Source organism: Aedes aegypti, chromosome 3 (assembly GCF_002204515.2).
Source record: "Aedes aegypti strain LVP_AGWG chromosome 3, AaegL5.0 Primary Assembly, whole genome shotgun sequence".
In the NCBI taxonomy this organism is placed as follows: domain Eukaryota; kingdom Metazoa; phylum Arthropoda; class Insecta; order Diptera; family Culicidae; genus Aedes; species Aedes aegypti.
In genome coordinates this window covers 353207541-353234238 of record NC_035109.1, presented here as the reverse complement: position 1 = coordinate 353234238, position 26698 = coordinate 353207541, and the positions used below count along the sequence as shown (strand labels likewise).

The 26698-nt window shown below is 34.4% G+C and overlaps 1 protein-coding gene across 2 annotated transcripts; it reads right to left on the bottom strand.

The window, feature by feature from the left end:
* Window positions 1-567: 567 nt before the first annotated feature.
* LOC5568261 (uroporphyrinogen decarboxylase) lies at window positions 568-5198 on the bottom strand. 2 transcript variants are annotated; one of them, XM_001657908.2, is made up of 2 exons: window positions 4635-5198; window positions 568-1748 (listed from the first exon to the last, which is right to left on the bottom strand). In XM_001657908.2, exons 1-2 carry the CDS (start codon window positions 4830-4832, stop codon window positions 693-695), a joined length of 1254 nt encoding a protein of 417 aa, XP_001657958.2. In that variant the 5' UTR covers window positions 4833-5198; the 3' UTR covers window positions 568-692. The 2 variants fall into 2 exon arrangements, with proteins under 2 accessions (XP_001657958.2, XP_001657956.2); XM_001657906.2 differs by having other exon boundaries at window positions 4931-5198.
* Between the last annotated feature and the right edge of the window lie 21500 nt (window positions 5199-26698).

Here is a 26698-nt window from a genome sequence, read left to right as displayed (position 1 = left end):
TGCAAGCTTGCTTAGAAAAAAATAATTGGTAACACCCTGACCTTGTGTTTTGTAACATGAAATGCTTTTTAAAACTTCATGAAAAAACACTTTTCGCAAGATTTTTCTTCAATAAAATTTTGAGTTATTGGCTAATTAATTACAGTGATACCTCCATGAGTCGATGTTCTATGACTCGATATCGATATATATTAAAACAAGTCTTCGTTTAGTTTCTAAAATATCGATCAAATCAGTTTCAATTGGTAATATTTTTATAGATATTATGTTTTCATATTGTACACCCTGACTTTATTGACTAGCCTGGGATTCAAATGTTGAATCTATGGTTAAAATCCAGTAAACAGTTCCATAAGTACTAGTATGCAACATTTTCCCGACGTTGATTGAAATTCCCGTATATTTCCCGGTTTTCTCCCGGTGGTTTGAAATTCCCGGCTTTTTCCCGGTTTTCCCGATTTCCCGGTGCACTGGTCACCCTGCTTAAAGTTCCTATTTTATGTCGCTACCAGCCCTGCGAAAGTTGACCCCGTGTCTTGTTCTTTCTGCAATTGATAAGCGCAATCATTTTCTACCATAACCGAATTTATTCGTCACTAACGCTTGTTCATGCTATAGAAAAAATGCACTGCTTTTAACAACTTTGAACATGATCTTCTTAACAAAGAAAACAGAAATATAGGTGGTGCAATTTACAATGCATCGTGCACTGCTTGCACAAGTACACTCATGCTTTCGACAGGCGTTTGCGGCGTGATTCCATGACCCAGATTGGCAATGTATCGATGCTTTCCGAACTTCCTCACCATCGTCAGCACTAGTTCTCGCAACTCCTCCGGCGACTTGTACATATCCTGAGGGTCGAGGTTGCCCTGAAGAGTTACGTTCGGGCCCGCCAGTTTCCGTGCTTCTTCCGGATCGATTGTCCAATCCAACCCAATGACATCGTAGCCAGTCTGGGCTTGTTCCGTTAGGGAGTGCATGGCGCCCTTGGAGAAAAGTGTCATCGGAACCGGAGTGACGCCTTCTTCGGCGAACTTCTTATGTAGATCGTCCCGAATTCGCTTCAAATATGGCAAGGCAATGTTCAGGTACTGCTCCTTGGACAAATGCTCGGCACTTGACTCGAATACTTGGAGAATTTGGGCTCCCGCTTTGACCTGCATTAGCAAGTAATCTACGATCTGATCGGTTAGTAAGTTCAGAAGCTTTGTACTGGCTTCTGGATAGTTTTCAAGCCAAGCTTTTGCCTTGGACATTGTCTTGCTTCCACCACCTTCGATCATATAGCCCATCAAGGTCCAAGGGGCTCCAGTAAATCCATACAAAGGCACTTTCCCATCCAGCATGTGTCGCATCATAGTGATGGCATCCCCAACGTATTTCAACCGATCGATGGATCCAGTTGTGTTAAGTCGTTCCAAATCATCTGGGGTCACTAGGGGCTGTGGCAGGACCGGTCCAACACCCTTGTGCATTTCTACTGTGATCCCAAGCGCTTGTGGAATGACGAGGATATCGGAGAATATGATGGATGCATCGAGATCGAAACGCCTCAGCGGTTGCATAGTGACCTCACAGGCCAACTCTGGGGTTCGGCAAACTTCGAAGAAGTCATGCTTGGCACGGACCTCCTGGAACTCTGGCAGGTATCGGCCGGCTTGACGCATTACCCACACCGGGACGCGATCTACCGGTTCTCCGCGGGCCGCCCGAAGCAGGTTATCATTCTTCAGTGGGGGGAACTCCTGCAATGAAAATAATGTACCTGATATAAAACAAAGGGCCAAAATGTTTTTGAAAAGTTTTTAAGTCTGTAAATTAAAAGTAATTTATTACAATGGCATAGTTGGTAAAATAGTGATAGAAAGGTAACATCAAAATAATCAAGTTCAAAATATGCTTTAAGCCTTTTTGTACAAATTCTTGGATAAGTTTAAAAAGAATTTCCGGTGGTGTTTGTAGGAAAATATAAGGTGGATTTCAAAATAGGTGGATAAATTTCAGCCCCTTCTCAATATTTGCTTTCTAAAGCTTCTATTGCGTTTATCGAGTGATAGGTCTCATTAACATTAAAATAAATAAGGAACAAAATATTAGTATAAATGAAAAAAAAGTTATTTTTCGAATTTTTATTTTCAACGATAGTTGTTAAACATTTTCAATCGTCATCTGGATCATTATTTTACCTGGTTTTTACTCTAAAAATTAAAAAAAAACCTAACTGATGTCAAAAAAAATGATGAATCTTTTTTTTCTCCCCTTCAAAATTATCGACATAAAAGAAAATTAATATTTGTATCAGCTGATACCGGCTAGCCCAATTGGCTCTTTTGGCAACAATCAAGTAGTGTTTCCATCTATTATCAGAATATGAGAACTTGAATGACCATTTTGGAAAGTTCATGAAAAATCTATGCTTCAACTTTGCCGAATATCTCGAATCAATATTACCATATCTAGACGTTCCATTTTTCTAAAACATAATTATAAATCTGATCTGACTGAATCTAACTGTAGTAACAGGGCTGGTAGCAAGAAGTGATACCGAAAAAAGTTATTTTAGTGACCAGATTTGAGAAATAAGTGACTAAAAAGTGACTTTTGATCCTCGGAAAAGTGACTAAAAGTGACTTGACAATGAGACCGTAATCGCTTTTATTTCAATAACTTATATTATACTGTTTTACGATCAATATCCAAAATGATAGTGAATATTCTATATGATCTAGTGCAGGTAACAAGTCTAGTTGAGTACCATATTTGGAATATTTTATTGTACTCCCAAAATTTCAAGATATTGCCTAATTTTTTTTCAAACAGAAAAATTAACCTTTACATTAATAATTCTTTATTTAGAAGATTTTCAATCTTTTCAAAAGATCACCCAAGTATTTTATGTTGTAAATGTATGTAAGAATTTGTAACATTTGTGAAATCAAAATTTCTGCCATTTCACATTTCCATCCAAACTCCTAAAAAATGACACCTTAAAGGCCGCTAAAAATGGAATCCATTATAAACTGTGTAGATCCCAAAACTTTTCAATGACTTCAAGTCGATAAGAATTCAAGATTCTGTCTATAAAAATTATAAGTGTATGGATGAAGTTCCGTCAAATGTAATATTCACAGAAGAGTACTTTCTATTTAGCTTTATTAGATTCTACTTTAACGCTTCTACCAAATGAGGTCAAAATTTTTTGAAACTAGATCAAGATTACGGAAAATGTAATGGGGTGCAGATCTACTTGGACACTTTCATGATTCACTTTGCTTCGAACGCCGAATAAGAGAGAACAAATGAATGACATAAGCCTGAGTGTCATTGAAATGTTCCATCAGTATGTTGAATGGGAGGTACGTTTGGCCGAATGGACATTTAGCATAGAGACGATAGGCTTAATAGGCTGTTCTTCTGATTTTTCTCTTAAAGTAATTATTAGCACTAAGCTTTTAATATTTCAATCAAAATTAATTGGACACTTTACTGATTCACTTGACATTGGGGTTTATAGTCGGTCGAATTGTAATTAACTATGCAATAAAAATACTTATATCGCGCGCATATTACTGTTATATATATACTCTGTGGCTTTCAAAAAACATCCTGCAAAAATGAATCAAAAAGCCAAGAAGAGGATCTGACACCAAACATTTCTGTGAAGAAAGCGTGCATAATTTCGTAAACGATTCAATGAAGACGATCAATTCTTTGAAGCATTTCTGTATTAACATTCTTATTTGTTAACCCATAAAAATATGTTTTGGTATCATTCGCAAAAAACTTCGAAGAAGGTTCTTTAAAAATTAAAGCAAAAAAAACCCTTAGTGTAAACTCTTGCTAAGATCTATCTGGTCATATTTAAAGGTTTGGATTGCAAATAAAGTCTGTCCTAAGAAGTATGATAAGTTTTTGCTGACAAAAATAACAATAAATAATTATTCTTTGTTTTGCGTTTCAATGTTAAAAACCTATATTATAGATTTTGTAAAATCTTAAAGAGCTAATGTGCTTTGTAACAGGATGGTTTGGTTAATAAAACGAATTTCGAAGACAAAGAGAATAATGAGGATATATTTTTTAAAACGTAGTGTTCGGCAATAAACATCTAATTATCCACCACCAGATATAAAAAATTAACAAAAGATTTTTTTTAAATAATACTAAATATTTAAACCTCTAGTTTTATAAAAATGAACTTACACTCTATGAAAGATAACATTTTGTCCAAGCTTTTTTCACAAGCAAACCATGAACCAATATTTTGATACTGACATGAATTTGTTCTGGTGATGATCTAACTTGACATGTAGCCAAAATTTTAATAAGTCGATTTATAATTTCTCCAGAAAGTTTTGCTCAAAATAGTTGAAAAAAGTGACTTTTTGACGAAAAAAGTGACTTTAGTTGAAAGTGTTTCAAAAAAGAGACTCTGAAGTGACTGGCTTAAAAAAAGTGACCAAGTCACTAAAAAGTGACTCGCTACCAGCCTTGTAGTAACCACTTTTTTTAAACAAAAATTAACTTTAGTTAAGTCGAAAAAGTGACCCGCTCCCAACCCTGCTTATGGCTTTGTGTCCGATAAATCAAAATAGTAGAACCAGAAACAACATCTGCCCAGACCTACTTACATCACCACGGCTTGCCACTACAGCGCCAAGCAGAGGATCTGACGACGGAGGAAGCAAAGGAATGTCTCCTCCGTCCACCGCTACCGTAGTTGACAGAGTAGATATCGACGAGGTGCAAAAGAACAGGAACAACGTGAGAAACACCAAAGTGGAAAACATTCCAAGCACTATAGTAAAACGGTCCAGTGCAATTAGCATAATGTGTAATGCTAAGTAGAGAGAGAGCAATACGCCAACTAAACCACTTTTGAATGACGGAAAACTTTGTGCAATAAAACCAAGAAAGATAATCACACCTTGCAACCGACCATCTCGACGTTCCTTCCGTGACTGATGAGACGAGGGTGATGAATGTTGGATGTCCAGATAAAGGTGTGGCCAAGAGGTCAATGGTGATGCTCCTCGGTTCACCGGTTTGATTGGGCAGAATTGAATTTAAACAAATTAATAGGGCACTTATCACCGGAAAATTTGCCGATGTTCCGTTATCACTGAATCACAGTCCTGAAAGACGGTCCTCGAAAGAGAGTGCACCACAACAGTGAATGGCAAAACAGAAACTGAAAAGTCATCAGCGACGTCAAATTGACGTTTCCTGAACTTAACGAAGAGAAGGGAAATGTGAGAAATGCACGCCAATAATTTACCACTCATCGTTGAGTGTCGATACGCAGCATCCCAGTTTAACTCGAATCTGGGTTTTTTCAACGCAATAATTTATTCGCCCGCATTCACACAACACGCATGACTTTGAACGTTTCGGGTAGGGTTGTCGCAAATTAATCGATTATTTCGATTAATCGATTAATCGACTCACTAATCGATTAATTTTTCATCGATAACTGGCTCACTTAATAATCGAGATAATCGATTATTTGACTATTTTTCCAAAATAAAATGACCAATTCAAACTACGATGATGTTTTCCTGTAAAACACTGTGTTGTGTAAAGCTGAGTATGCTGTTTCACTCAAGAAAAGCAAAGAAGTTTCTTTACTGAATGGGTCAAGAAATTTCCTACAGAGAGTCCCATTTGAAATGACATTTCTTCTCAACTGCGTAATGCGATCAGAGAAATGTAATTTCCTGGTCATTTCTAAGAAAAAATTCTCCTCGCATCAAGATAGGCGATTCCTTCTCTTGTCAGTAGTAAACCAGCAAACCAGTTTTCCAAGATCATCGGTGCGAGAATTCTAGCGTAACATTTGAAAAGGGCCTAACTGCAAAATGTAAACAAACTTGATTATTCATTATTCGTATCATTTTTTACGTAAATTACTCCTACATACTCTTACGGGCATGCAAAATGCATTATTAATGGTAATTTTATTCAAATTTAAAAGGGCCTATCTGAAAATGATAAAACTAAGAGGGCCTAACTGGTCATAAAAGGGCCTAACTGAAAATTTCCATCAAAATCAGATTGGCCCTTCCGTGCATTTTTAATTTTCCTCCATATTTTTCAATATTTAGCCATTGTATAGTGTTTCGGAACCTAGTGAAATATTTGAAAAGGGTCTATCAGCATAACGTAAAAATTGAGAAATGCTCGATTGAAGATTCTGTAACATATTGATTGTTACTATTTTAAACTCATTGCTATCTAATAGTTTTAAACTTTTGTTCGACACTCATAGTCTATTACTGGGCCACGTAACGTTTTAAATCTAACATAACAAAAAAACTAGTAAAAAAAGTTGAATTCAAACATCATCGGCAGATAGGCCCTTTTACGAGTTTTCAAACCAGTTAGGCCCTTTCAGTTAGGCCCTTCAATTGAACATGGTTTCAGTTAGGCCCCTCCAGTTAGGCCCTTTTATTTAACATAGTTCCAGTTAGGCCCTTTTGGAATTTGTTAATTTTATTGATTATTGAATAGATTTTCAAAGTTTTAGAACAAAATCAATCGATTATGTGAGAAAATCATCATTGAATATTGAAAATTCTTTATTGAAAATTCAGTACTATATTGATTATTTATATTTCAAACCCTTTCTCCTATTTACTAGTTTTATACTTGAGTTCGACACTCATAATAGTCTACTAGGTGGCCCATAACATTTTAAATCCTAAATAACAAAACAACTCGTGAAAATGGTTGAATTCAAACATCATCGGCAGATAGGCCCTTTTACGAGTCTGCAAACCAGTTAGGCCCTTTCAGTTAGGCCCTTTGATTGAACATGGTTTCAGTTAGGCCCCTCCAGTTAGGCCCTTTTATTAAACTTAGTTCCAGTTAGGCCCTTTTGGAATTTGTTAATTTTATTGATTATTGAAGTGATTTTCAAAGTTTTAGATCAAAATCAATCGATTAGGTATATGAGAAAATCAACATTGATTAATAAAAATTCTTTATTGAAGATTCAGTACTATATTGATTCCTATTTCAAGCCCATTCTCTTTTTTACTAGTTTTATCATAATCTTAATGCGAAGTTAGTTGAAAAACTGATTTTTTATCCTGAAAAAAAAAAATCAATTACATTGCCTCTAGTTGTGGATCGAGTTCCAAAAGTCGCGATTTTCACAAAAACAAATTCGTTTGTTTTTGTAACAGCCCTGCAAGAATTCTTCTTATACTTCTTCTTGGCATAACGTCCTCACTGGGACAGAGCCTGCTTCTAACGTTGTGTTCAATGAGTACTTCCACAGTTATAAACTGAGAGCTTCCTTTGACAAGTTACCATTTTCGCATTCGTATATCGTGTGACAAGTACGAAGGTACTCTATATTCAGGAAAGTAAAGAAAATTTCTATTACGAAAAAACCTGGACCGACCGGGAATGGAACTCAGATACCTTCAGAATGGCTTTGCTTTGTAGCCGCGGACTTAAACTGCTCGGCTAAGGAAGGCCCTCAAGTATAAAACAAGTAAAAAAGTGAATGGGTTTGAAATAGTTAATTAATAAGGTACTGAACCTTCTACCGAGAATATCCAACATTTAACTATTACATTGTTTTTCTCTCGCTTTATTTTATTTAAAAACTATGAAAATCACTTCAATAAGCAATAAAATCAACAAATTCCAAAAGGGCCTAACTGGAACTATGTTTAATAAAAGGGCCTAACTGGAGGAGCCTAACTGAAACCATGTCCAATCGAAGGGCCTAACTGAAAGGGCCTAACTGGTTTGAAGATTCATTAAAGGGCCTATCTGCTGATGATATTTGAATGCAACCATTTTCACGAGTCGTTATGCTATTTGAGATTACTAACGTTCTGGGCCACGTAATAAACCATAATGAGTGTCTAACACAAGTATAAAACTAGTAAAAAAAGTGAATGGGTTTAAAATATCAATAATCAATATGTTGCTGATTTTGTATAGAATAGTTTCCAATATTTAGCTTGTATGATATTGTGTTGTTTTCTCACATAATCATTAAATGTTGTCGAAGAATTATACAAATCACTTCAATAATCAATAAAATTAGCAAATTCAAAAAGGGCCTAACTGGTTTGAAAATTTGTAAAAGGGCCTATCTGCGGATGATGTTTGAATTGAACTATTTTTAGTTTTTGTGCTATTTGAAATTCAAATCGTTGTGAGCCACGTAATAGACCTTTATAAGTGTCGAACACAAGGGGTTATCCGAAAATGACGTCCATCAATTGGGGCCTCCTCCAATGGGGGGATGTACGAAAATGTGACAGTGCATGGATTGGGTATTAGAAAAAGCGTGACAGAGGGGGTAGAAGGGTTCTAGAAATCCCGAAAAACTATGGACGTCATTTTTGGATCTTCCCCAAGTATGAAACTAGTAAAAAGCGAATGGGTTTGAAATAGGAATAATCAATACTGAATCTTTAACCGAAAATTTCCAATATTTAGCTATTATATAGTGTTTTTTTCACATAATCGCTAAATTTTGTTCAAGATTTATGCAAACCAATGCAAAAATCAATAAAATTAGCAAATTATAAAAGGGCCTAACTGAAACCATGTTCAATCAAAGGGCCTAACTGAAAGGGCCTAACTGGTTTGAAGATTCATAAAAGGGCCTATCTGCCGATGATGTTTGAATTCAACAATTTTTACGAGTTGTTGTGTTATTTGAGATTAGAAACATAATGGGCCACGCAACAGACTTTAATGGGTGTCGAACACAGGTATGAAACTAGTAAAAATGCGAATGTGTTTAAAATAGGAATTATAAATATGGTACGGAATCTTCAATTGAGAATTTCTCAATGTTTACGTTTTGCAGATAGGCCCTTTTCAAATGTTACGCTAGAATTGTTTTCGATAAACACAGTCCTATATTCCTATACTGCCGTGAATCGCAAGGCAGTCCCATATGATTTTTGTCCAATTTTAGTTTATACAAGTTTTGAACATATATTCCTAAATATGACCTTTCAGCTACACTAACGAGACTGCATAATTTGTTCGGTAATATTTGTAAAAAAAAAAACCAAGTGGAATTCTCGCGAAACATTACTAAAGGACCTATGTACAAATGAGAGATTCTCTCCTCTCTCGTTCTTTTTCGATTATAACAGTGGAATACTAAAGCTTTTGGGAAGTTTTTCACTACAGATTGAAAAGCAATTTCCTTGACTAGCGTTCCATACAAAAAACGCAACAAAAGAGGTTAGTGTGGCTCAGTTATTGATCAAAGAGAAAGTAAACAAAGAGAGCCTCTCATTTGTACATAGGTCCTCTAGTAACGTTTCGCGAGAATTGTCCTATAATGTTTTGTACAAAAATTAACGATAAGCAAAATGTGAAAGTTTCATTGATATCCAAACATGTGCCAATCTCATAAACTTTTTTTAGTATTCGTTTGAATGGGACTCACTTGCGATTGACAGCAGTATATTGTCAATCAATTAAATGGCCATGGGTCATTATGTCATTACATACGCCACAAATTTTTACTACCGTTTCCATGCACGGAGACGGAATTCAATTCAATTTTGGGTTGCCGTAGTTGAGCCCAATAACTCAATTTTGGCTAAATTTCCAAGGTCCCCACTAGGTAGTTTGGCTTTAATTCCATTAGAAAAATATACTCAATTTTGGGTTGATTTAACGCAAAATTGAGTTCTTTTGACCCAAACATAAGAAAAGTTGCATTTACTCAAATTTGGCTTATTGGGCCAAAGTACCCCCATTGGGTAGATGCAGCCCTCTCTTTTTTTGACAACATTCGTGTGGGAGAATGAGAAAACCGAGAGATTTTGGGTTGAAACTATAATCGATATACTTAATTTTGGGTAAAGTAAACTCAAAAATTAGGTAAAAATATTTCTCCGTGTGTTTTACACTTTACAGGGAGAAGAGTAAAATATTCTGCTCAATTTCCTTTATTCACTTTTGGAAAGATTCCACATTCAGCGTTTTCTTGATCTTCCTAAAGTATCTCTTGAGACTTTCCCACATTTTTAATGAATGTTTACAATGAATTTATCAAAAAATCTCATTCTTTTCTTTGTACATCGGGGTGATTTTTAGAAATTGGCACTAAAAAAAGAGATAGTTCTGATATTTCCTTGCTTAAAAAAACTAACTTTGGAAAGCGATCATATCCATGATGCAATAATCTTTCAGTGACCTCGGTGAGCGGCGCTCAAATCATGGAATCGGTACAGATAGGGTTACAGAAATTGCTTCAGAAATATCGTATGATAATTTCCAGAGTGATTCTCCCGTTAATTTATTCAGGAATTCATAGATTAATAAACTTGTACAGATTTTTCCACAGATATATCCAAAAAATGCTCCAGGAATCTCATTGCGAAGATTTTTCCAAAGAGATCTCTAGGAATATTTGTAGCTGTGTAATCCATGTAGATGTCTCTAGGAATTCAACATGAAGCTCAAATATGAGATTCCTTCATTTTTTTCAGGAATTGCTTTAGAAATTCCTTTATGGATTTCTTCCCAAATTATTTCGTGATTCGTCCAGGCATTTCTTCAAAGGATTCTTGGAATTTATTCAGGAAGTTGGTAGAGATTGGCTCGAAATTCATTTCAAGACTCCTTCAGGCATTATTTTCAAGGCTATTTAAAAAAATAAATAAAAAAAACTGTCGAAATAATTCCAAAATATTTTTCTATCACTTGACATTTACATCTAGGATTCCTTTGCAAGACACTACAAGAAAACCCTCATGAGACCGTACACAACGTCCTCTATGTGCACCTGCAGTATTTGCCCTAAGAATCCTTACAGAAAATGATCCAAGAATTTCACCAGGAGTCGTCCACAGATTCCTCCTGATTTTTCTAGGAATTGTTCAAGGGATTCCCCCAAAAAATCCTGTTAGGATTCCAGCGAAAATACCTTCAGAAATTCCTCCAGACGTTACTAAGAGATTTCTTCAGCAATTTAAACCAGGGCATTTAATAAAAACTTTTCCTCGGATTTCTTGGAGAAATTCTTGGAGTATTTCCTGAAAGAATTCCAAAAAACAATATGGAGGAAATTTTTGAAGAAAACCCAGGAAAAATAATTGGAGAAATTCCGAAAGAAAAAAATGTCAATTCCAGGAGGAGTTTTCAGATGTATCAATGTATTTTTACAGGTTTTCTTCAAAGAATTTCAGGAATAATACTTGTTATTTTGTTAAAGAAACCCTGGAAGGAATTTCAGGATGAATTTATTGAGAAATTATCGGTAGACTTCATGGAAATCTTGTAAGAACAAATAAGGGATTACTTAAATACAAAACATGAGGAAATTCTGGCCGATTTTAGGAGAAACGACTGTAAAAAATAGGTAGAATCCCTTGAAAAAAATCTGGAACAATTCCTAGAATAAGTCGTAGAGGAATCACTGGATAAATTTATAAAGGAAAAACCTAGGATTTTTAGGAGGAATTCCTTAAGGACCTCAAAGAGATTTTTTAATTTTGAAACTCTGAAGAAATTCCTGGAAGAACTCTTGATAGAACCACAGGAAAATGTTTCGGAGGAGCCAAGTGATGTTTTTGAAGCAATGGTTGGAGAAATCCCTAAACAAATTTCTAAAAAAATTCTTGAAGGAATCCCTAGAGGAATTTCAAACAAAATACTTGCAGCCATCTCTTAAGAAATTTCAGAAGGAGACTCATAAGCAATCCCTAAAAGTTGTACTAGAGCCATTTATAAAGGAATCCTTGGATGAATTATCTAAACACTTGCAGGAATTTTTAGAGGAACCTCAAATGAAATTCATAGTAAAATCCGAAGAAGAAAAACTGTAGCAGCAAAACAGAAACGACTCGAATAATTCCAAGTATAATTCTTAATTTCTCTATCGGCAGCTTCATCTTATCACCAAAAAACAATATTCAAATTGCGATAACTTTTTTGATTCTCGATATTTTTGCACCTTTTTTCACAGAATCTCAACAAACTTTTCTATTTTTGGATTTTGTGTCGGTATTGACCATTGGTCATCTAGTTTTGAATATAATCTGGTATTCCTTGGGGGACCGACACTTCTCATATAAAAATTCTTAGGCCGCTATTTTGCTTTTAGTCGATGTATGAAAAAAAAAATGCTATACAGTGTCAGGTAATAAAGAGCTTCTCTGAAAAAATCATTCATATCGGTTGAGTTCCCTTCGAGAAGTCCAAAACTACAATATGATGATTTTTTTAAGTTTTCAAGATCTTGTTAAGGCCGCAGTTGTACCGAAAGCATAAAAGCTTATTACTCAAAAAACGGTTGCACCGTTTTGTTTCATTTTTTCACAACAGACTCTCGTCAATGTATAGTTTTGAAAAGCCAATAATAGAACACGAAAAAAAATCTGTAACTTGAGATATTAACGTGGGTCATTGGCTACGCGTCGGCCCCCCAAAGAATTTTGGAATATCTCCTGATCCAGATGACCAATGATCAAAACAAATACAGATTATTAAAATAGAAGAGATTTTTGAGAACTTGTGGTGGTGCAAATATATTGAGAAACAAAATAGTTATAGCGATTTTAATATTTCTTCATGGCAAAATAATGAAGCTGCTCGTATAGGGGTTACCTCTGACACAAAATGCCTAGGGGAATCTTTGGTAGACCTTTTGAAAAAAAAAAATCGCTAAAGAGAAAACTGGAAAAATCTACTGAGAATTTCTGAAGCAAAATTTCTTGAAGTATCCATGAAGGCATCTCTCTGGAGGGGTTTCATGTAGACTCCTTGGTAGTTTTGCTGGAGGTATCTCATGAAAATTTCTAGAGAACTCCCTGAAAGAATCCTTGTGAGCATTTTTCAAAGGGAATTCCGTGAGGAATCTTGAGAAAAATTCTGAGAGAAATCACCGTAAAAAATCCTGGAGGAGCCTGAGGGAAATATCTGGGACAAATGCATGGAGGAATCTTAGGAAGCATGAATGATGGTGAAATTACGGGAGAAATCCCTAAAAACAATCCTGTCGGAAGCATCCCTGGTGAAATTCCTAAAAGAGTCACTGGTAGAATTCCTGCTGTAATTGTTTCAAAGCTAATGGCCATTTTCGCCCTCAATGCATGATGTGAAATTTTTGTTAAATACATAACCATTTGTTTAATATATAACCTTAACAAAGGACCAACAAAAAATATCCAGGAAAAGGGGAAATATCCAGGTCCAAGAATTCTGACTTTTTTTTATTAAAATTTTTAAATGAATTCTCAAAGGATTAAATTCTAGAAATTTATCCAACATTTCCTCAGAAATTTTCTTTGAAGATTTCTCCAGCAGTTTTGCCTGGACATTTTCACGGGTCAAAAGTATCAAGAAATTTATTTTTAAACAACCGTACAGCTACGATTTCCTGTTAATTAAAAAAAAGTCTGCGCATCAAAAAATGGTATATTTTTTCCAAATAATTTAAAGCGAACTATACCAATACGAAGAGTCGCACACAGGAAAACAATTAAAATTTGTTATGCATAACAAAAAAAATCTCAAAGCTGTGTTAACATATGTCATGTTAAGGTCGCCTCTTACCATTCAATGTGGTTATTTTCCGTGTGTCTAGCTTTCGTCATTAAAATTCTCTTTAGAATTTACCCCTAGACTTATTTCGAAAAATAATCCAACAATTTCCAAGTCGAGTCTAGTACATGACACTGAAGACGGCCTTACAGTTGAGGTCGAAATACGCGTATCTGTCAAAGGGTACAAACGCTAGTGAAATTAAATGGTATAGTACTAAATTCAGTTTTCCATATACTAATAATTTCTGAAAAACATCCTTGACGTTTCTCTGGTGACATACTTAGAAAATAGCCTTGGAAAATTTATTTATACTCAGATGAAGTTCCTAGTGAAAATCATGACATAATGCTTACAGTTATACGAAAAGTAACACATATGGTAATGTCGCGAGAAAATAATAACAAAATAATAAAAAAAATACTTTGTAGAAATTCTGGTCAGATTTTATGGTTAATCTATCTTTTCTTCCTCTTCTTCTTCTTCTTCTTCTTCTTCTTCTTAAACATCGATCTTATATCCCCTATTTCCTGCTAAGTTTCTCTTTGTTTTCTTAACTTTTGTTTGGTTTCTTATTGTTTTTTTTTTCTAGTTAAAGTTTGGTGTCTTTTTTCAGGAAAGAACTTAAAAGTTCCAGTCCTAACTGCCCATAACTGCATATTTGTAACATTCGACAAAAGTAGGCATTAAATAAATGGAACACCAAGTGTGGATTTTATGGTAGTATGGGAAGAAAGTAATTTTTTTTAAAATAACCATGAACTTAGAAGTGCTTACTTGAGGTTGACATTTTGTATAGACAATATTGCATATTGGGAGAATAGTCAGAAAATAATTCTGATAGAAATTTCATTGCTACATCATTACGAGGCTCATTTATAATCTCAATGTGACTGTTATGCGATTACAACTGACAAATAAATTGGTGTTTTCTAGAACAATCTCACAGATTTCAGTAAGTTGATCGTAAGTGTTTATCGTTTGATAACTGTCCACGGTATTAACTCGAAATTGTCAAAAATGTCGAAAGTGACAAATATGCAGTTCTGGGCAGTATACCAGTCCTAGTCAAGAGTTGACATGAGAGCGGGTCAACGGATTTGTATTTTTTTTTTCCTGATGCATTTGTCCAGAACTCAGACGCATGCGAGGGGAAATTCCATAAACTTTATAGATAACGTTAGGAAATTGTGTGTTATAATTTGTAGAATAAACGCCCATGAACGTGCAGTATGCCGGGATAGCTAGGTTATAATGTAAAAAAAAAGCAAACGCATAGATTAATAGTAAAAAATCTATTTATCTTTACCGTTCTTCTTCTTGCAGAATTGTGAAAAAAATATTCAGAAGGTAGAAAACTCTGAAGTAATCTAAACAGAACTTACCTGAGAAAACTAAATATCGGTATTAAGATATTAGATATTAACATTTCTTAAAAAACAAATTCATTCGAAAATCGAGTAGAAACTCATTTCAAAATATCCTTAGAATTTTGTAACAATTCCGTAAACATTTTTAGTGGTTCTGATAAATACGAATTGTTTTACAAATTCTTTAAGTTATTCCCTACAATTTACCATGAATAAAAATATCACAAATTTCAATGGAAGTTCGATCTAATTACTCTCCAGGAGTAAGGGAAGCAAAACAAAATTTTTCTACAAAGCTCGTTCATGTATGTACTGCATAAATGGGTCAGTTCTATGTTTTTTTTTTCATTTCCATAATGGAAATCATGAACAATGGGAAAGGAAAGGATAAGCTTCAGAATTATAAGTGTAGGCCATTGGTTCAACGAAATACTAATATACTAAAAAGTATACTAATAACATACTTAAATTCATCTAGATTAAAAAAAATGACTTGAAGAAACAATTTACTAAGCCATGAACCTCAGCTTCATACTTCGAAAATTGGGTAAATTCTATTAAATTTTAAAAGAATTTTATCGTGCATGTCCATCCGAATTCACAAGAATTTATCTATTAGGAGCTATTTTTAAAACTGTTTTTTAATTAAATTTCGGGCAAGTTGAAACGGCTGGGGTTACATGAAATGTAAAATTTCGTAATAATTTAAAATTTGACTACAGAAACATTGTGCTAACAAATGAAACCAACTTTAAGGAACGAAAACCCTGCTAATACTTATTGTCATCATGTTTAAAACTTAGTATTTCATTTTGCCCCACCCGTTTCAGCCTACTCCGGTGTACCTTATAGCAGTAAGAACTCATATTTACAGAAAAAATGTCGATTAATTCGATTAATCGAAAAATACTAGTCGATTAATCGTTATCGATAATCGATATTCTTGGACTGTAATCGATTACAAACTAATCGATTAATTGATATTTTGCGACAACCCTAGTTTCGGGGAAAATAATTCACAGGACTACGGCAATCGGCAGTCATCTGCACACTCAGAAATAAAAATAGTCACAGAATTACTAAAGTTCATGCATTAATGAGTCATTAATGGACCGATGCACGAGTTCCCTAAATTGACGTGTGAGCGGTGCCGAATTCACTGGTTTCCATGGTCACATAAATAACACGGCACCTCTAAAACGTCAAATAATGAACACGTGCATAGGTCCATAATGACTATTTTATATCTTGCTCTCTTTCATTCTGCTGTGAATGTTCACACTAACTGTCATTCCGACTGGGTTGAAGCTTAGCGATGCTTCAACCCAGGTGAATTGACAAATAGGAATAAAATTCCCAGCAGAATGAAAGAGAGGCAGATAGAAAATAGTCATAAATTACTAAAATTTAGTCATTCTGTGACTACCCGTGTTTCTGAGTGCATACATTTTGGCGCTTCTTCACATCGCTGTGGTAGGGTAACTCGGTGAAATACGTTCCACTTCACATTTTCACAGGATGTGGCTTCTTTAACACTTCCTTACACTCAGGCAAATTAATTAACGAATTTGATAAATTTTCCCTTATGAAGCATTGAAAAATCTATAAAAGCCGATTTCAGAAGGCTAATATGGATTTCATACCATTGCAATGATAACCATAATCGAGAAAATAGGAGAACATAATGAGGGTATACAAATTTCATTGCGCGCCTTATGATCTCCATTGTTCTAATGACTAATTCCATTAATGATACCATATTTCATAAGGCTGTTATGTATTTCATATTAGCTCAATGGAAAACATAATTGCGAAGCAAGTTATACTTAATTAACGTATATCAATCCCATTAAGCCGCCTTATGATTCACATAGATGTCCCTAGTGTGAAAAACGCACAAGATTGTTATTATGAAAATTTGCAGCATGAAATCACTGCCATCGTTGGCATCCAACATATTTACTGCGTCAACTTTTTCAGTTATGGAAAGTCCAGTTATGGGAAAGCAATGGAAGATTGTCGATAAAACGGAAATGTGGATTTAAATAAACGGACAATAATGGTTGCGGTTACGTCAACAATATATTGTACTACGAATGTTTTTTTTTTAATATCTGCGTTAGAAAATGGCTTGACCAACGTGTAAATATCGGATGTTCATTTTTCACCGCATCCTCGATGAGGAATAGTAATTTGATGAGTATTATTGCGAATCAAGCAGCCACACTGCAAAGAAGGTGGAAATTCAATTTCCACACCTAAATAGGGTCCTAAAGCCCTGTCCTAATTTTAGTACCAAACGCTTAAGTTTAGGCCAGAAATGAATGTTTACTCAATTTTTAAATGGTTTTCATTGGTTTAATCCCAAAAAACATTTTTAACGGTTTTTGAAATTTTGTCACACCCCTTGGCTTACACTAAAATTTTTGGGTATATTTTGTTTTTCGTGTCCCTTCCGAAATGTCAGGTACACGCTAAGATCAGTTTACCCATAAATAGGTAATTGATTCACCCATTTATGAGTTTTTCATATTAAACCCATAATATGGGTAAAATTTACCAATAAAAATTGGTAAATTTCACTCATATTATGAGTGAAGTCACTTTACCCAAATATGGGTAATCTCATTTACCCATATTTGGATGAAAAATTAGACATCAACAATAATCGGCGTGATGATATCCGGTTGCTGTCTTTAAAAATGTTTGTGCAATAACTATTTAGCTAAGGTAAGTATATATGTTTATTTACATTGCAAAAAAACAGAAATATACATAGAAGAATTACTACTTTTGTATTATTATTTGTTTCAGTTCACATTGGCGATATATGCTGGATCGTAGAACTTTTTCCTTTTGCATTTTGGAGATCAACGGATGCAGAAGTTGATTCTTGAATCACTCAACTGTAGCAGCCTTTTACAACCAACAGCGGTTTATGTGTGTCCAGAAGATATGTTATTTTTCCTAATCTTGTATATGATTAACCACACTATTCTAATATAATATTTTATAAAATCAGTATAAAAAGTTTGATTGTAACAATTTCATTTAATTTTATCAATATAATTATTGAAAATCAACAGAGAAAAGTAAAATAAAGTACTCATATTTGGGTACTTTTCCAATAATTTTGCTCACAATAATATACCCATTTATGGGTTTTGGGACTTAACCTATTTATGGGTAAAACCCACTTTACCCATAAAATGAGTGTGTGCACTTTTCATCGATTATGGGTAAACTTTACCCATATTTGGGTAGACTGATCTTAGCGTGTAGGAACAACCCCAGTGTTAAAACTAAAAGCCCTGTGGCATTTTTGTAGAGAAAGTGAACGTCAAACATGATCAAAACTGTCAAGGTTCATATTTGAAACCATTTTAAAAATTAAAGTTTAAATATGTTATAGTCGTTATTTGAGCTGGAAAAATTGCTATAGTAGTAGCAAGAACATGCTCTTTCGTATTGTAAAGTAAAAACAAGAATTCATTAAACATTTTAGGACCCAATTGCCTAATAATAAGTAGATGAACGCATTGAAGTACATATCCCGAATGGAATTTATTGTCAACTATATATAAAAAACGAATAGCATAATAATAGTTTGTGTCACAAAAAGTAATGTAGTTTATATTGCTGATATAAGAAATTCTTTAAATTTTTATTTCAATGATCATAATGCTGTTTAATGAAATAAGCCAGACACCACATTGGCATGATCCAGATCAATCCATAAGGTAAATCAATGAAATACTTACCGATTTCTTGTGGCTAATAAACATAAGGGAAAATAATGAATATTCTTAGTTTTTTTGCCTGAGTGATATGATTAGGTATCAGTCAGAGTAGACGCGTCACGCGAAGCGAAGCAAGAATCCTTTGGAGTTTGACATTTTGTTATTGGAGGTTGTGCCCTCTAATAGACTCACACCTAAACTACAGTGATACCTCCATGAGTCGATGTTCCATGACTCGATATCGACTCATGGAACCATACTAAAAACAAAATTTCATGGTTACAGATGGTCCCTAGAAGCAGCTTTCCAAAGAATAGCTGTTCCTTGACTCGATATTTCCATGAGTCGATGGTCCCTTCAATATCGACTCATGGAGGTTTCACTGTATTTTTGAATCAAAGATCCGTCTTCTTCCAAACTTCAAAAGCAGTTTTTTCGTTCAAAATCGAGAAAATCCACACGAAAATGTGTTCACTGTGTTTCGTCCGGAGAAAAGAATACAGTGAAAACATTTTCATGTGAATTTTCTTGATTTTGAACGAAAAACTGCTATTAAAAGTACCAAAATCCATGACGGATCCTGCTCTCTTAAGCTTAGCAGGTGGTGGAATTCTCTTAGGAAACATTTCGACAACGCTAGGGTTTTTTTTATGCTGGAGGGGTTTTGTAATGTCAAAATTTGGACCGCTTACAAAACACATTTTGTAGGTACCTACTCTTTTAAAAGGCCGTCCAATAATAACGTAAGAGATTATGAGGGGAGGGTGAAGGTTTGAGATTCCTTACGTGCCAAACAATTTATTTCTAATTTTCATACAAAAAATCTTACCATGGGAAGAGGGGGGATTGAGAAATTTGTCTTACATAATTAATAGACAGCCACCTGGCAAGGCGTCGCTCACAAGTTACGTAACGCTATAGGGGGAGAGGTAAGTACGCTCAAGCGTTACGGCACTTTCATTTTTTTTCATACAAAAAGCGTTATATACGGAGGAGAGGGGGTTGAAAAGTGTAATTTTCTGGCGTTACATAATAAATGGACGCTGCCCATGCTCAATCTAAAGCTGCATGCTATAACCTTGTCATTAAATACTAGATAATTTCTTCTTTAAGAGGGGGGAGGCATATTATACCTTTTGACTTTACTTTGCGTTTTCGGGTTGGTTGACCCTAGTAATCCTATAAAGGATCACTAGTTGACCCCATCTTGCACCCGATTTTTGAGTATACACTCAAAAATAAAAATAGTAACAGAATTACTAAAGTTTATGCTTATGACTGTTTTCAATAGAGATAGAACCTAGATTACAACCTATAACTTAGATAGAAGATTACTTTTCATTATGTGACAATCTAACTACGTGTTATTCTTTTCAATTTTACAGAACAAATTATATTATCTTACTAGTGCAGCTGAAAAAGCATTGGAAGATATGTTGAAGACTGAACTCAACTCAATTATGACGAAAATGCAGATGGGACTGACTTGCGGTTCACGACATTACTGATTTCATCAGAAATTTGCCTTTCTTTTATTAAAAAGCTGTTCTTTATACATAAATATACCAATAAAAATTATCAGACCTACTGAAACTTTAATCAGATTTTTTCTGGTAATTACATGCTACTACTTCAAACGTTATTGTTAAAACGAATACTACAGAATTTAATATTTTGATCCAACATTTTCAATACTTTCGATATACTTCTAACTGAGATTTTTTTTTTCAAATGGACAATTTTTTTCTATTTTATTAGTGATAATTAACATTTTCAGTTTTTTTTACTAACATGCTCTCTGTATTTGACGTTTTAGACTAGATGACCTATCGAAGAACTTTTCGGAAAAAAATACGTTTGGCTTCTATCCAAGACATAAAAAGACTTTAATAAGATTTTTTATCTGGAAAACTGATATTCATTGTATCAATAAAGAATATTGTATTAATGCATGTTGTCTTTTAAAAATATCTAGAAGGAAAACTCGAGGTTTAATTATGTAGTGCAAGATATAATAGATTCAAAAAATCAATGTCACTAAGTATAATGAAATAACGTTTAACCTAGTGGACATATGGCATGAAGACGTTTGGCCAAATAAGGCATCTTTGCATAATCATGAGAAAGGACAGCCTATTACACTGTTCGACAAAAAATTTTGTTTTGGCTGGATCAGGGACGCGGTTATATAGGTCTTGAAGTGCAAGCAAAGTAAAAGAGGCCGTTTTCAAATGATTTGCAGCACCCTTGGATTAGTTTTTGACAAAGTTTGAAAATTTTTCATTTTTCATAAAAAAAAAGCGTAATAAGCAAAATATTAATATATTTTCAAATTCAATTATTCAACCATTGAATTAGTCAAATCAATATTGTGTAGCCCTAGATCGCTTCAGGGAAACGTGCACCATTTCAAAAGAATATTGGCATCATTTTTATATATGAATTTGGAATGTTAACGATCATTAAACAAGCTTATGAGGATGTGCACCATATAAATACTACTTATTTTTCTATTCCACACATCTGGTTCATTATATAATAACTATTATAGGTTCAAGAAGGCGCTTGATAAGGATTTATTTTTTTGCTTCATTTGATAAAGCAATGAGCAATGCAATTCAGTAACATTTGATTTCAACAAGGATACGACTACGGAAAATTGATGTATCTGTTATGTTTATATGGACTGATAAACTCTTGGTAGTAATACAAAATTAGGTTGGACACTGACATGTAAGTGGTCTTACAGGAGCTAGTCGGTTTATCAGGAGCCGACGGCGAAGTCTGTGAAAAATGTGATAATAATGTTATTGGCGATTTCCAAAGATTTTGATAAGTTAAGAATAGATTACCTATCATGAGGTCCATTTGTTATCAGAATATCCCTAGAAATTACAGACTAACGTAAAATAGCAACCAAAAATTCAGTAATCAACATTTCCACATTTTTTGTGACACCGTTGTACAGCCACTCAGGCAGGCATGAGATCTTTTTGATTCAGTTTGTGTACAATACTAATCATTTGTGAAAACTGATTTAGTGGTAACATGTCTGCTTCTTACTTGTAAGATGATACAATTTCTGGTTAAACCATTTCTGATTTTTTTTTGTTGGTTCTACATTTTACATATTTTTCGGCAATTTTAATCAAACTTTCAAATGGAGCGTTAGTTTCTTGTTCAATGGGATGTTTTCTTCAAATGGGTTCAGTTGTAAGCATATTGGAAACATAAAGAAGTCGACCATTAAGGTTAAGTTTAAACTCGTCTCTCCTATAAGGACAAATGTGTCCATTTATGAGTCCCCATTCCCTTATCCTCGAAACGAGAAAAAATGCTTTTCAATTAAGTGAAGAAACAATTTATCCATATATTTATGATAAACAATTTTGCGAAACTTCACGTAATTGCTATTTTTCTTTCTTTAAACAAGAAGACATAGAAAAACAAGTGTTTTACTCATTTTGAATATATCGCAATTATTTGTGAAATTCATTCCAAATCTCAAAACTGAAAGTTTGATTAAAATTGCCAAAAAACATGTGAAATTTAGAACCAAAAAAAAAAAAAAAATTTCGGAAATGGTTTAACCAGAAATTGTTTCATCTTACAAGTAAGAAGCAGACATGTTCCACTAAATCAGTTTTCACAAATGATTAGTATTGTGCACAGATTGAATCAAAAAGAGCTCATGCCTGCCTGAGCGGCATACGCAAAAAATGTGATAATGTTGATTACTAAATTATTTGTTGCTATTTTATGTTATTCTGTAATTTTTCAAGGGATTTTCCGAGCAAAATGAATGCCACGATAAGTAATCAATTCTTAATGAGTACCTATCGAAATATTTATAAATCGCAAATAACATTGTTATCACATTTTTTTACAGACATATACATATACACGTTTCCCTGAAGCGATCTAGTACTAAAAAATATTGATTTGAATAGTTCAATGCTTTAATAATTGAATTTGAAAATATATTGATATTTTGCTTACTACGCATATTTGATAAAAAATGCAAAATATTCAATCTTTGTCAAAAAATAGTCCAAGGGTGCTGCAAATCATTTGAAAACGGCCTTTTTCTACACTTTTCTTGCACTTCAAGATCCATATAAACGCGTCCCTGATCCAGCCAAAAATTTATTTTTGTCGAACAGTTTCAATAAATGAAGGGAAAATTCAAATTGAAATATTATCAGCTAAGTGCCACTAAATATTGGAACAGTTTCAATATGAAGAACGGCCTATTATTCTGAAAAGGCAAAACTAAGCCGAATGTTCATTCGGCAAAATGTTCATAAGACAAATATCTATACTCCAAAGATACCGCTTCCAATGAAACTGCCTATCACAAAAAAATTTTAAGTTGTGATGTGTCAAATGCACGTTGCACATTATTTTGGACATCTATTACTTTGAGCACATAGATTTTATAACAAATTAATCAATTTTCATCTAGTCTCACATCAACTAGCACATTAAATACTTTTTGACAGCAGGATCATGAATAGCTTGCAGTATGTCAATTACATTACGATTTTATCGTAAAATCGAATGGTACATTCGGGATAATAATTTTCGAGGAAATTGCATTCGGGGAAATGGTTTTCGGGAAATGTTGAACAATCCCATATACATAATTCTTTACTTCTCTTAGGGATCGTTCAAATATTACGTTACGCACTAGGGGGAAGGAGGGGGTGTTACGGTCCAAACAAAACTTTTAAATTTTCCATACAAAACCTGTTATGTGGGGAAGGGAGAGGGTCTAAAAGTGACAAATTCTGCGTTACGTAATATTTGAATCGTCCCTTATATTGCATAATATAATACTTTTCTAAATCGTTAAAAAATACCTTTTGATTAACCAAACTATGTTTTACGAATTTTTTCGATGATAACGGATTCAGAAACCCTAAACTAGATTTTTGAGGGGTGTTGAGATTATTTTACTTTCAGATTCTTCGTTCAAAACTGGCTCTAGAACCAAATCTTCAATAAATTTTAAGCTACGGAAATATTAAAAAGATTGAATATAAAAATTCGATAAAACAAGATTCAATTTACACGATAGAATTGTATTTTTGGCAAATTTTCTCTTGATTGATTGATACTACCACCAAGCAACCAATCGATCAAATTTCCAACGCAAACGGATGTCTGGTTCTCAATAATCTGGGGTGAGAACTTTGAAGGGCTTTAACTTTTTTGTTAGTGAATCGATTTGCGATTTTTGTTCCCATATTAGTGCGATTCGACGAGTTGTTTGTTTGGCACATGATTTTTTTTTCAATTATCCTGAAAAATAATTTTCTCAGATGATAAAATTCGAGGTATTAGAAAATAATGTTTTCTGCCATAGCTCCATCATGCGAAGGAATTCCAACTAACCAATGTGCAATATAGTAGCCCTACACCTATTGCAAGTATTTACCGAAGAAAGTATGGACCAGTGCACGAGTTCACACGTTGACGTTTGAGCGTTTGCTGTGTTATTTACGTGACCATTTCAACTAGTGAAGTTGGCACCGCTCAAATGTCAGATTAGTGAACTTGTGAATCGGTCCATAGTTGTATGTACCGTTATGATTCATATTACGGACACTTGAGACCGCAGTGGAGTATAATGTATCTAATAAATCTGTATGATGCATTCGCGTTATTGAGCCTTCAAAACACTTTACTTTCAACTGGTGGATGATGGATTTGATACCGCAACATGAAAATTTTTAAATAAATAGCAATCATAAATAAAAAACTAAAATCATCAATTGAAATCGTCAAACCATTAAAGAGACATCCAAGGAAGTCCGGCATTATAGTTTTGTATAGATATCTATGAAAAATGCTTAATTAAAGGAGCCTAGAACTTTTGAGCTGCAAGAATTGAAACATTGCATGTGAAATGTTTACAATACAAAGTATGGCGTCCGGAATTTGAAGCTGACCGTAATATGAATCAAAACGGTAAACATGTTTCTGAGACATAAGCTTTCAAAGTTTTTATTTTATTTTTTCCAAAATTTTGACATTTAACAGCACTACGAGGTTTGGCTTCGATGCATATTCCCTTTGAGTAATCTGCTAATCACTCCTCAAATCATGGTGATTGGTGTTTTGATTTGAGCCAAAAGATCAATCGCACGTGATGATTTTTAACCGTTCAGTGTTAACCTTCTTCTTCTTTGGATTACGTCCCCATTGAGATAGATTCTGCTTTTCAGCTAAGTATTCAATGAGCACTTTCGAAGTATTAACTGAGAGCTTTCTTTCCCGAAGTTACCTTTTTGCATTCGTATATCGTGTGGCAGATACGATTATACTCTATGCATAGGGAAATCCTGGACTGACCGGAAATCTTTTTCGCGGGCGCTACCACTAGGCTAAGGAACGTCGCCCTATACATGACATATTCCAGCTTGGTTCTACATGGTGGTACCGTAAAACGGGGTAACTTTGATAATGCGGGTAACTTTGATAGTGCGAGACCCACAACATATTAAACGAAATAACGAAGTTTCTGTTAATCAGTTAAGCAAAACGAATGCAAAAGTAAAGAGTATTAGTATGACACTTCATGTCAAAGCTATTTTCATTGGAATCAAGTGCATTTGAGGCTTTTTATACGAATATTAAAAATTGACACAATTTTAGCATTTTCGAAACGCTTACAAACAATCTGTTCTACGATCACTATTTGATGTAGTTTTGAATAGTTGGCCACTTATCTTTGACAGCCTAGTTATCATAGAACTTAAATACGGTCTCAAATCTCTTAGCGAATAACATTTTCACAAACTGGGATCATTTTTGTAATCTAAGTCAGAAATTTCCATATAACGTTAAACGCCTAGAGGTATGCAATGCCCTACAAATGTTCGTTATTCATTCAATTTTGTTCGATTTATACTCCATTATCAAAGTTACCCCAAAACAGAAAACCGACTTTCGATTATATGAAAAATTATATATCCATTCGTAATAAACCTTTTGGACATCTATCGACTGCAATCGATAGCTAGGATGCCAGTACTTGTTTTAAAAATATAAATTATTATTCTTTGAAACAGCATGCATAAATATTCAAGTTTTCTTCGAAAAAACTATCAAAGTTACCCCGTTTTACGGTACCCCATTTCGCTGGACGATCCATATGCATATGCATGCAGCGACCCAGAGAGATAGCAATCAGCTTGCCTGACAATTTAATTGCAAATTACTGCTGGCGAATCACGGAAATGCCACCCCAGAGGCAACCACAGACAGACACAATCAGAACAGAATGGCAAAAAGCCACTCACTGACCATCGAGACCGCCAATAGCAGAGATACAGGTATAGACCGTGGAGCATACACAACAAATAAGACAACCTGGCGCCATCGGAATTGGTTTCGAGTAAGTGCAGTTTTTTTTGTGCACAACTTTCACCCTGCAAAGTCCCAAATCGATTTGAGGGCAGGCAATCACGCTCTACCCACACGCTGATGGAGGGCACTTCGGGCAATAGAGCATTTCAGTTTCGTAAGAAAGGGCGGTAGTAAATTGCGAATAAACTCGGTGGGGTTGATGAATAAATGAAATTCAATTTATTTCACCGCAGACTGACCTCTGTATTGTGACTACCTGGTTGTTGAGCTGGATTTGCACGAGTGCAATATTGCTTTCTTTTACGAGGCGATTGATTGATTTAGATTGCGGTTAAAGTGAGCGCAAATTTCGATAAACTTCTGCTTTTGATGATGCATGGTTGTGCTTCCAGGAAAGCTAAATAAGATTTCAAATTGGTAGTAATTGAGGCAATTGATTAATACATCAATTTTCCTGGAAATCATAATCAAGTATGGACGGAAGTGCAAATTGATTAATTATTGCTCTATTGATGTTCTGTTTCCTGTCCATGCACTGTCTTATGGGGGTAACAATGCGTCTAGGGGGTGAGAATCGATCAAGGCATACTCAATAGTCATTTAGGATAAACACCAATTCTACCAAATTTAACTTTTTTTCCAAATACGTGTTGCCCCAATCAGAAGCTCAAC